The sequence below is a fragment of the Oncorhynchus mykiss genome, chromosome 23 (genome assembly GCF_057628025.1).
Source record: "Oncorhynchus mykiss isolate SJ-2025 chromosome 23, ASM5762802v1, whole genome shotgun sequence".
NCBI classification, from domain to species: Eukaryota; Metazoa; Chordata; class Actinopteri; order Salmoniformes; family Salmonidae; genus Oncorhynchus; species Oncorhynchus mykiss.
Window position 1 is genome coordinate 25733680 of NC_143044.1, and position 12659 is coordinate 25746338.

General features: G+C 43.2%; 1 protein-coding gene across 1 annotated transcript in view; it reads left to right on the forward strand.

The window, feature by feature from the left end:
- Positions 1-12659, forward strand: part of LOC110502650 (transmembrane protein 150A) — a 72757-nt gene that overhangs the window by 18077 nt on the left and 42021 nt on the right. Inside the window, exon 4 of the mRNA XM_090217194.1 lies at positions 1130-1216. Within this exon, the coding sequence (XP_090073320.1) occupies positions 1130-1216 (87 nt within the window). The remainder of the gene's footprint in view (positions 1-1129; positions 1217-12659) is intronic.

Genomic DNA, 12659 nt, shown 5'->3' on the forward strand with positions numbered 1-12659 from the left:
CTGTTCCCTGGGCGCCAGAGACGTGGCTGCGGATTAATGCAGCCCTCCGCACGCACCTCTCTGACTCAGAGGGGTTGGGTTGAACACAGTTGAACGCATTCAGTCGTACAACTGACTAGGTATCCCCCTTTCCCCTTAAAATTGAAATCCTTGAATGGGCGGCCTAAGCATTTTTTCCCCCGGGCTGCCTATGTAAAAAAACAGATATAGATATTTTTATTTGATTTTAGAAACACATTTTTGGGATGGAAAAACACTTTCAGTGTAAACTCAAACGATTAAAACCAGATATAAAGTATGCAGAAAAGATCATGGAGCTACAGGATATGTTTTTTATAATACGCCCCCTGCCCCTACACCACCTAAGCCCCTTTTTGATCCAGGGCAAACCCTGTTTAGGCTACAAATAGAAACTCTATAGCACTCACGGCCATTGTCCCTATAATGTGACACCACACCTGTTTCTGGGGCTAGTAGGTGCAGACACTGACCTACAGCATACAGTATGTCTAAAGGGAATGCTAGAAAAACATGAATGACAACTTTATTGAGAGCAGGTGGAATAACACTCCAAGTACCATTGTATTGTCTCACTCTGTGGTGGTAGAACCAATAATATACAACATTGATGCTAATATTTACCTCCGGTCAAACACACCAGTATAATGTTGCTGGTCTTGTGAGAATTCAAACTGTACCACACAGAGGGAGGTGCATTCCTCTGTGTGTGTGGGTTTATATGGCGTGGGAGTAGCTGTGGTTCACCAGAGTATTTCTGGGTGACGTGAAAACCACACGTGTGTAACATGTGTGTAATGTGTGACAATGTGTGTGCACCGTGACATACTGTCCTTAGTGATGATGTTTAACTGTCTTTGACTCACTCCCAAAGTCTTCCACCATACTGGGTGTGTGTGGGGTTGTCAAAACTGTCTTCCATGTAACTTCACTTCCAGACTAGTATTTCCATAACAGGACTATTGCAGTAGAGAAACAGTCTGCTATTACACACTAGACTGTTCCACAGTGTTACAATTACAAGGCCTGACATGATTTTTAAAACAATGTACTCATCAAAACATTCCCCCTCCTGTGTGTGTGTGTGTGTGCGCACATTTTATTTGTCTAGGCTGTATAACCAGTCATGTGAGGAGGAGCTTTATCTACAGAGTGGACCAACTTTGTGCTGTACTCTGGACAATGTTCCTCTCATCAGGTTAGTCTAATCACTCACTTACTCGCCATGTTGTGCTGCCTCCATGCTGTGCTGCCTCCATGCTGTGCTGCCTCCATGCTGTGCTGCCTCCATGCTGTGCTGCCTCCATGCTGTGCTGCCTCCATGCTGTGCTTCCGCCATGTTGTGCTGCCTCCATGTTGTGCTGCCTCCATGCTGTGCTTTCCCCATGCTGTGCTGCCTCCATGCTGTGCTGCCTCCATGCTGTGCTGCCGCCATGCTGTGCTGCCTCCATGCTGTGCTGCTTCCATGCTGTGCTGCTTCCATGCTGTGCTGCCTCCATGCTGTGCTGCTTCCATGCTGTGCTGCTTCCATGCTGTGCTGCTTCCATGCTGTGCTGCTTCCATGTTGTGCTGCCTCCATGCTGTGCTTTCTCCATGTTGTGCTGCCGCCATGCTGTGCTGCTGCCATGTTGTGTTGATACGATGTTGTTGTCATGTTGTGTTGCTGCCATGCTATGTTGTTGTCTTAGGTCTCGCTTTATGTAGTGTTGTCTCTTGTCATGATGTGGGTTTTGTGGCATTGTAAATAAGAATTTGCTCTTAACTGACTTGCCTAGTTAAATAAAAAAAATACAAAATAAATCACTCAGTGAATTTAGAAAAAGTAAAACAAGTGCTCATATCAAATGGCACCCTATTCCCTATATATTTATTTTAATTTAATCTTTATTTAACTAGGCAAGTCCCTAACCTGGACAATTGTGCGCCGACTCCCGATCACGGCTGGTTGTGTGCCCGGGATCAAACCAGGGTCTGTAGTGAAGCCTCTAGAACTGAGATGCATTGCCTCAGACCTCTGCGCCACTCGGGGGCCCCCAAGGGGCCCCCAAATAATGCACCACCTTTGGTCAAATGTAGTGCACTAAATGGTAAATAGGTTGCCGTTTGGGATGGTCACAGCACACAAACTCTAAGCTCTATTTGACATCGTTTAGGACCTTGAGCGTGGCTGAGGTGTACTCATGACCAGCTCGGAAACCAGATTGCATAGCGGAGAAGGTATGGTGGGATTCGAAATGGTCGGTAATCTGTTTGTTAATTTGGCTTTTGAAGACCTTAGAAAGGCAGGGTAGGATAGATATAGGTATGTAGCAGTTTGGGTCTTCAATCTTGAAGAGAGGGATGACCGCGGCAGCTATCCAATCTTTGGGGATCTCAGACGATACGAAAGAGGTTGAACAGGCTAGTAATAGGGGTTGCAACAATTTTGGTGGATCATTTTAGAAAGGGAGGGTCCAGATTGTCTAGCCCAGCTGATTTGTAGGGGTCCAGATTTTGCAGCTCTTTCAGAATATACAGTGCCTTGCGAAAGTATTCGGCCCCCTTGAACTTTGCGACCTTTTGCCACATTTCAGGCTTCAAACATAAAGATATAAAACTGTATTTTTTTGTGAAGAATCAACAACAAGTGGGACACAATCATGAAGTGGAACAACATTTATTGGATATTTCAAACTTTTTTAACAAATCAAAAACTGAAAAATTGGGCGTGCAAAATTATTCAGCCCCTTTACTTTCAGTGCAGCAAACTCTCTCCAGAAGTTCAGTGAGGATCTCTGAATGATCCAATGTTGACCTAAATGACTAATCTATATCTGAATTAGAAGTGGGGGATGCTTGGGCAAGTTGCTGTGGGGGGTGTAGGGCTGTTGACCGGGGTAGGGGTAACCAGGTGGAAAGCATGGCCAGCCATAGAAAAATGCTTGTTGAAATTCTCAATTATTGCAGATTTATCAGTGGTGACAGTGTTTCCTAGCCTCAGAGCATAGGGCAGCTGGGTAGAGGTGCTCTTATTCTCCATGGACTTTACAGTGTCCCAGAACTTTTTGGAGTTTGTGCTACAGGATGCAAATTTCTGTTTGAAAAAGCTAGCCTTAGCTTTCCTAACTGCCTGTGTATATTGGTTCCTAACTTCCCTGAAAAGTTACCTATCGCGTGGGCTATTCGATGCTAATGCAGTATGCCACAGGATGTTTTTGTGCTGGTCAAATCAAATCAAATGTATTTATATAGCCCTTCGTACATCAGCTGATATCTCAAAGTGCTGTACAGAAACCCAGCCTAAAACCCCAAACAGCAAGCAATGCAGGTGTAGAAGCACGGTGTCTAGGAAAAACTCCCTAGAAAGGCCAAAACCTAGGAAGGAACCAGGCTATGTGGGGTGGCCAGTCCTCTTCTGGCTGTGCCGGGTGGAGATTATAACAGAACATGGCCAAGATGTTCATAAATGACCAGCATGGTCGAATAATAATAAGGCAGAACAGTTGAAACTGGAGCAGCAGCACGGTCAGGTGGACTGGGGACAGCAAGGAGTCATCAGGTCAGGTATTCCTGGGGCATGGTCCTAGGGCTCAGGTCCTCCGAGAGAGAGAAAGAAAGAGAGAATTAGAGAGAGCATATGTGGGATGGCCAGTCCTCTTCTGTCTGTGCCGGGTGGAGATTATAACAGAACATGGCCAAGATGTTCAAATGTTCATAAATGACCAGCATGGTCGAATAATAATAAGGCAGAACAGTTGAAACTGGAGCAGCAGCACGGCCAGGTGGACTGGGGACAGCAAGGAGTCATCATGTCAGGTAGTCCTGGGGCATGGTCCTAGGGCTCAGGTCCTCCGAGAGAGAGAAAGAAAGAAAGAAGTAGAGAATTAGAGAACGCACACTTAGATTCACACAGGACACCGAATAGGACAGGAGAAGTACTCCAGATATAACAAACTGACCCTAGCCCCCCGACACATAAACTACTGCAGCATAAATACTGGAGGCTGAGACAGGAGGGGTCAGGAGACATTGTGGCCCCATCCGAGGACACCCCCTTGCTGGTCAAGGGCAGTCAGGTCTGGAGTGAACCAGGGGTTATATCTGTTCCTGGTTCTACATTTTTTTGAATGGGGCATGCTTATTTAAGATGGTGAGGAAGGCACTTTTCAAGAATAACCAGGCATCCTCTACTGACGGAATGAGGTCAATTTCCTTCCAGGATACCCGGACCAGGTCGATTAGAAAGGCCTGCTCGCTGAAGTGTTTTAGGGAGCGTTTGACAGTGATGAGGGGTGGTCGTTTGACCGCAGACCCGTTACGGATGCAGGCAATGAGGCAGTGATCGCTGAGATCCTGGTTGAAGACAGCAGAGGTGTATTTGGAGGGCAGGTTGGTTAGGATGATATCTATGAGGGTGCCCGTGTTTACAGATTTGGGGTTGTACCTGGTAGGTTCATTGATAATTTGTGTGAGATTGAGGGCATCAAGTTTAGATTGTAGGATGGCCGGGGTGTTAAGCATGTCCCAGTTTAGATCACCTAACAGCGCGAGCTCTGAGGAAAGATGGGGGGCAATACATTCACAAATGGTGTCCAGGGCACAGCTGGGAGCAGAAGGTGGTCTATAGCAAGCGGCAACGGTGAGAGACTTGTTTCTGGAAAGGTGGATTTTTAGCTCAAATTGTTTGGACACAGACCTGGATAGTAAGACAGAACTCTGCAGGCTATCTCTGCAGTAGATTGCAACACCGCCCCCTTTGGCAGCTCTATCTTATATGAAAATGTTATAGTTAAGGATGGACATTTTTGTGTTTTTGATGTTCTTTCTAAGCCAGGACTCAGACATAGCTAGGATATATTATGTCCCAGAGAAAGTGCTGTCAATGTAAGTAACCTAATCTATGTTCTTTTAACTGTTAGCTCTGATGGTATTGATCAGAGCTAACAGTGAATGATAATATGTACGTTGAATTCTGCTGTTTGCGCTGAAACTGTCTGCCTTAGGAAGAAGCCCACTGTGGTCAGCTCACTCATTACCATTGGTTCAAATGTCACTGAAATGTCTACCTTAGATCAGCCTCTCAGAATAGCCTGAGAAACAAGGTTAATGAAATGTACATCTTACTTACATCAGAAAACATTCATATTCTGGCCAGCTCTGAATCACACGGAGATGATTGCTTTGATGATGCAGTAGTAGCTCTACATGGTTATGGAATTTACAGGAAAGATAGAAATTCAAATAGAGGTGTTGCTATATATGTCCAGAGTCATGTTCCATTTAGGCTGAGAGAGGATCTCATGTCCGATGACGTGGAAGTAATGTGGCTACAGATTAGTTTGCTTCACTTAAAGCCTATTATCGTAGGAAGTTTCTATAGACAACCCAGTGCTAAAAGTCAGTATTTGGACTATGTGTGTAATGCTCGATAATGCATGTCAGACAAAAACAGAGGGGTGTGTTTTCTGGGTGATTTAAATATTGACTGGTTGACATGTCCACAAAAAAAAACAACCTTTTAAACTGTAACTGATGCCCGCAATCTGGTTTAGGTTATCAGTCAATCTTACTGGGTATTTAAAAACAGAACAGGAACTAAATCATCCACGTGTATTGACCCCCTCTTTACTATGGATGTAATGAGGAACAACCTGACACCGCACTTGAATCACTTATTAAATAACTTATTCAGGTTACTGATAGGCCTGCCAAGAACTTCCAAATCCTCATGGATAGATGATGAATTGAAAAACTGTATGGCTGAGAGGGATGACGGAAAGGGAATAGAAAATACATCTGACCACACAGCAGATTGGCATACATACAGTAAATTGAGAAATCACGTAACTTAACTAAACAAAAAGAAGAAACTATACTATGGAACAGATGGCTTGTTCACAACAAAACCCTTTGATATTGCCAACCACTTTAAGAACTTTTTGTCAACAAGATTAGCAAACTTAGGCATGACATGCAAACAACAACCGCTGAGAGGGCACTCAACATGCTTGGCACTGACACAAATGACTGATGATTGGCTGACAGAAATGTATAGTAAGAAGATTGTGGGAGCTGTTTTGTTATATTTCAGTGCAGCTTTTGATATCATTGATCATTACCTAATGCTGGAAAAACGATATGTTATGGTTTTACATCCTCTGCCTTATCATGGATTGAGAGTTACCTATCTAATAGAACACAGAGGGTTTCCTTTAATGGAAGCCTCTCTAATGCAAATTTGGTTGAGTGTGGCAGCCGGCTTGGGCCATTATTGTGTTCTGTTTTTACTAATGACCTTCCACTGATCTTAAATAAAGCCTGTGTGTCTATGTACGCTGACGACTCAACCTTATACATGTCAGATACGACAGTAAAATAAATAACTGACACCCTTCACATAGAGCTCCAGTTTTGAATAGCTGACTAGTAATAGGCTGGTGTTAAATATCTCTGAAACTAAAAAAACTATTGTTTTTTTTACAAAAGACTCACTCAACCCTAAACCTCATCTAGATCTATTACTGAATAATGTGGCGATTGAGCAAGTTGAGGAGACTAAACTGCTGGGTGTCACCCTAGATAGAAAGCTGTCATGGTCAAGACAATAATTGCTAAAATAGAAAGAGGTCTGTCCATGATAAGGCTTTGCTCTGCTTTCTTTCTAAATCAACCAGTCAGGTTCTACGGGACCTAGTTTTGTTACACCTAGACTACTGCCCAGTTGGAAAATTGCATTTGGTCCAGAACAAATCAAATCAAACTCTATTTGTCACATACACATGGTTAGCAGATGTTAATGTAAGTGTAGCGAAATGCTTGTGCTTCTAGTTCCAACCATGCAGTAATATCTAACAAGTAATCTAACAATTTCACAACAACTACCTTATACACACAAGTGTAAAGGAATGAATAAGAATATGTACATAAAAATATATATGGATGAGCGATGGCCGAATGGCATAGGCAAGATGCAGTAGATGGTATAGAGTACAGTATATACATTTGAGATGTGTAGGGTATGTAAACATTATATAAAGTGGCATAGTTTAAAGTGACTAGTGATACATTTATTACCTCCAATTTTTAATTATTAAAGTGGCTAGAGATGGAGTCACTATGTTGGCAGCAGCCACTCAATGTTAGTGATGGCTGTTTAACAGTCTGATGGCTTGAGTTAAAAGCTGTTTTTCAGTCTCTCGGTCCCAGCTTTTATGCACCTGTACTGACCTCGCCTTCTGGATGATAGCGGGGTGAACAGGCAGTGGCTCGGGTGGTTGTTGTCCTTGATTATCTTTTTGGCCTTCCTGTGACATCAGGTGGTGTAGGTGTCCTGGAGAGCAGGTAGTTTTCCCCCAGTGATGCGTTGTGCAGACCTCACTACCCTCTGGAGAGCCTTACGGTTGTGGGCGGAGCAGTTGCCGTACCAGGCCCGACAGCAGTTGCCGTATACAGCCCGACAGGATGCTCTCGATTGTGCATCTGTAGAAGTTTGTGTTTTTGGTGACAAGCCGAATTTCTTCAGCCTCTTGAGTTTGAAGAGGCGCTGTCACGCTGTCTGTGTGGGTGGACCATTTTACTTTGTCCGTGATGTGTACGCCGAGGAACTTAAAACTTTCCACCTTCTCCACAACTGTCCCGTCGATGTGGATAGGGGGGTGCACCCTCTGCTGTTTCCTGAAGTCCACGATCATCTCCTTTGTTTTGTTGACGTTGAGTGTGAGGTTATTTTCCTGACACCACACTCCGAGGGCCCTCATCTCCTCCCTGTAGGCTGTCTCGTCGTTGTTGGTAATCAAGCCTACCACTGTAGTGTCGTCTGCAAACTTGATGATTGAGTTGGAGACGTGCATGGCCACGCAGCCATGGGTGAACAGGGAGTACAGGAGAGGGCTGAGAACGCACCCTTGTGGGGCCCCAGTGTTGAGGATCAGCGGGGTGGAGATGTTGTTTCCTACCCTCACCACCTGGGGGAGGCCCGTCAGAAAGTCCAGGACCCAGTTACACAGGGCGGGGTCGAGACCCAGGGTCTCAAGCTTAATGACGAGTTTGGAGGGTACTATGGTGTTAAATGCTGAGCTGTAGTCGATGAACAGCCTTCTTACATAGGTATTCCTCTTGTCCAGGTGGGATAGGGCAGTGTGATTGCGATTGTTTCGTCTGTGGACCTATTGGGGCAGTAAGAACATTGGAGTGGGTCTAGGGTGTCAGGTAGGGTGGAGGTGATATGGTCCTTGACTAGTCTCTCAAAGCACTTCATGATGACTGAGGTGAGTGCTATGGGGCGATAGTCGTTTAGCTCAGATACCTTAGCTTTCTTTGGAACTGGAACAATGTTGGCCCTCTTGAAGCATGTGGGAACAGCAGACTGGGATAGGGATTGATTGAGTATATCCGTAAACACACCAGCCAGCTGGTCTGCGCATGCTCTGAGGACGCGGCTAGGGATGCCATCTGGGCCTGCAGCCTTGCGAGGGTTAACACGTTTAAATGCTTTACTCATGTTGGCTGCGGTGAAGGAGAGCCCGTAGGTTTTGGTAGCGGTCCGTGTCGTTGGCACTGTATTGACCTCTGGAAGCAGGACATCGTGGTCCGCGACAGGGCTGGTTTTCTTTTTGTAGTCCGTGATTGACTGTAGACCCTGCCACATACCTCTTGTGTCTGAGCCGTTGAATTGTGACTCTACTTTGTCTTTATACTGACATTGTAGCTGACATTGTAGCTGACAACTGACATTAGCTTGTTTGATTGCCCCGCGGAGGGAATAGCTACTCTGTTTGTATTTGGTCATGTTACTGGTCGCCTTGCCCTGATTAAAAGCAGTGGTTTGCACTTTCAGTTTTGCAATCCACGTTTTCTGATTGGGGAAAGTTTTAATAGTTGCTGTGGGTACAACATCACCAATGCACTTGCTAATAAACTCGCTCACCGGATCAGCGTATTCATCAATGTTGTTGTCCGACGGTATGCGGAACATATCCCATTCCACGTGATCAAAGCAATCTTGAAGCGTGGAATCAGATTGGTCGGACCAGCGTTGAACAGACCTGAGCATTGGCGTTTCCTGTTTTAGTTTCTGTCTATAGGCTGGGAGCAACAAAATGGAGTCGTGGTCTAATTTTCCCAAAAGAGGGCGGGGCAGGGCTTTGTATGCATCGCGGAAGTTAGAGTAACAATGGTCCAGGATTTTTTTCACCCGGGTAGAGCATTCGATATGCTGTTAAAATTTAGGGAGTCTTGTTTTCAGATTAGCCTTGTTAAAATCCCCAGCTACAATGAATGCAGCCTCAGGATATGTGGTTTCCAGTTTACATAGACTCCAATGAAGTTCATTCAGGGCCATTGATGTGTCTGCTTGGCGGGGATAAATACGGCTGTGGTTATAATCGAAGATAATTATCTTGGTAGAAAATGCGGTCAACATTTGATTGTAAGGAATTCTAGGTCAGGTGAGCAAAAGGATTGAGTTCCTGTATGTTGTTATGATCACACCACGTCTCGTTAATCATAAGGCATACCCCCCCGCCCTTCTTCTTACCAGAGAGATGTTTGTTTCTGTCGGCGCGATGTGTGAAGAAACCAGGTGGCTGTACCGACTCTGATAGCGTGTCTCGAGTGAGCCACGTTTCCGTGAAACAAAGAACGTTACAATCTCTGATGTCTCTCTGAGCAGCACGTATTGCACTTAGATGTACACAGAGGGCGAATGTCAGTATGTATGTCAATCTCTCCTGGCTCAAAGTTGAGGAGAGATTGACTGCATCACTATTGGTCTTTGTGCGAGGTGTTGCAGAGTTGCCAACTCTCACGCATTGGCCTTGAGACACAGGCATTTGACCCTCTTCTCACGGTACACCTCTTATATCTCACTCATTGAAAAGTACTACTATTATTTTTAATTGGTCCATTGCATATTCAGCTCATTAACTTTTCAACTCCAAATCGTTTTGAAATTGGATCATCTGCACCTGCAATTTAACATCAGGAACTGAACCTCGATCATTGTCCTGTCTTGCCACAGCACTGTGAACAGCGGCACATTGAAGCATGTGATTGGTCTAGTTATGTAAGGGATCAAGGGGATTGGATGAATGTTTTAAAGAAACGCCCCTCAAGATTCGAGTGGAGCTTCTCTGCTGAGTTTATACAACTCTGAAAAGAGTAGCATTGTAGCGCTGTTTTATGTACTATGTTGTCAACAAAATTAGGTTGCTGTTACTTCAGTCCTTATTGCAGAATGCAGCCTTTTAACAGCATGTGCTAAAGTCGATTTAATCCACACTTGCATTTGTCCCCTCGTTTAGCGTTTAGGCTGTGACAACGAAAAGGCAGCAGACAGACCTACAGTATTTGGTAGGGTGACCTGATTTCTAACTGTGAAAATATTTTTTCAAACAGATTGTGAACCCCAAAATATGTTTTATTCTAGAGGGGACAATAAATATAACAATTATTTGGTTAGTGTTTCGGGGCACATTTATGTAATCTTGTCTTCGGAAGATTTTATTTATTTACTTAATTTAATCTGATCAGTGGAACAATTCTCCTTAACAATGGGTTTAATAAAAGCTCATTACTGAACACTACTGTTATTCCCCACACGTATTTTATTATTACACTTCTTCCCAATTTTGCCAGTGTAATCACATATTTGAAATCCGATATGGCTACTTGTGTAGTAAAATGAGTTATATGAGGCTAGGTATTTTTGCAGCCATTTATTAACTGTTTTGAATAAGTCATACAAATAAGCATTGGATATTAAATGCTCCATGAATCAAATGTAATGTTTTACATTTTAGTATTGTGCACATGCTAGGCAGAGAAGGTAGGGGTACTCACAACTCATAAACTCATCATATTTTGTCTTTGTAGAGTAAGGTGATGGCAAGGATCTTCAACTAGTAGGCATAAGCCACCTGAATATTCATATTCATTAGATGTTTCATAAAGTTTGGGTGATTTTGAGAAATTGTTTTAACGAGAACATTTTCAAACACCCAGAACTTCAGGGAGGGCAACCCTCCTGGAGAGCAAGCAGGATTTTCTTTTATCTTTATTTTGAAGAGATAGTTCACCCAAATTACAAAATGTTTGTGTCCTTACCTTGAAAGTTGTCTATGGACAAGGAGACTGCAATCTATGATTTGGTTACCCATTGCCATCAACCATTAATATAATTGTTTTACTTTGAATTTCATCCACCAAAAATCGCAGAGTAACAAAGTCAACTTTTTTAAATGTTAATTTAAGGTTCAAAGCATCCTGAACAGACCTGACCTGTTTTTTTTTTTTTTTTTCTCCACGGATAAGGCATGTCAAAATATTTAGAATGGCAGGAAATTCACTTTAAAACAGTATAATTTTCAGGGGGCAATGAAATTCACATACCAAATCTCACTCCAAGCTTTCTTCAGAAGTTGGCAGCCCTGATGTTGTTTGGTAAAGGTACCGAACTGTCTGTCAGTTGGCACACAGTTCGAACACTCATCAGTACCACACAAGACATGCAGCCAGAGGTCTCTTCACAGTCCCCAGGTCCAGAACAGAGGCTGGGAAATGCACAGTATTAAATAGAGTCATGACTACATGGAACTCTCTGCCACCTCAGGTAACTCAAGCTAGCAATAAAACCAGATTTTAAAAAAACGGATAAAAGAATACCTTACGGCACGATGTGCACTGTCAAGAGACATTTTTATGTATTTTGCATTGTATTACGTATGATATTTTTTGAGTTTTTTTTCCTGTTTGGACCCCAGGAAGAGTAGCTGCTGCCTTTCTCTGTTTTTATTTTTTCTCCCTCTCTCTCGCTTGCACTTCACCACCCCTTTCTCCTATCTATCTATCTATCTATCTATCTATCTATCTATCTATCTATCTTATCTATCTTATCTATCTTATCTATCTTATCTATCTTATCTATCTTATCTATCTTATCTATCTTATCTATCTTATCTATCTATCTAGAACAAGGTGCTGTTGTTTCTCATAACCTGAGTCGCCAGCCAGTTGGCACTCATTGACTGAAGCTCAAAGGGACTGTGCACACTTGTGATTGTGTGTGTAGTCACACACAACTGTTTGCGTGTGCACAATTACGTGTCTGAAGTACACGCGTGCACATGTCTGCATACTAGTGATGGAGAAAAATGTATACAGTTACATATTGGGATATTATTTTTGACGATATATCGTATCGTTTTGACAATATTATTTTTTGCTCTAGTTGGCTGTACCTGCACCAAAACTCCAGTATTTTCCCTTCATGACTTGTTCTCCATCTTCTTTTTAAATAGGGAGCCAATTTCTTTGCAACACTTTTATTTATTTCTCTCTTGTCCCTCTGTAGCAGACATATGGTGAGCGATATGTTTGGAACATCGAATCGCAATAAAATCACAGTATCGAATGGCAATACATATAGAATCGTGAGAGTCGCAATACATATAGAATCGTGAGAATCGCAATACATATAGAATCGTGAGAGTCGCAATACATATAGAATCGTGAGAGTCGCAATACATATAGAATCGTGAGAGTCGCAATACATATCTTGTCAGCACCAAAGTCTTGGGCTAATATCGTATTGTGAGGTCCCTGGCAATTCCTAGCCCTACTGCATATGTGTTTGTGTGTGTGTGTCTATCTGTGTGTGATTCCTG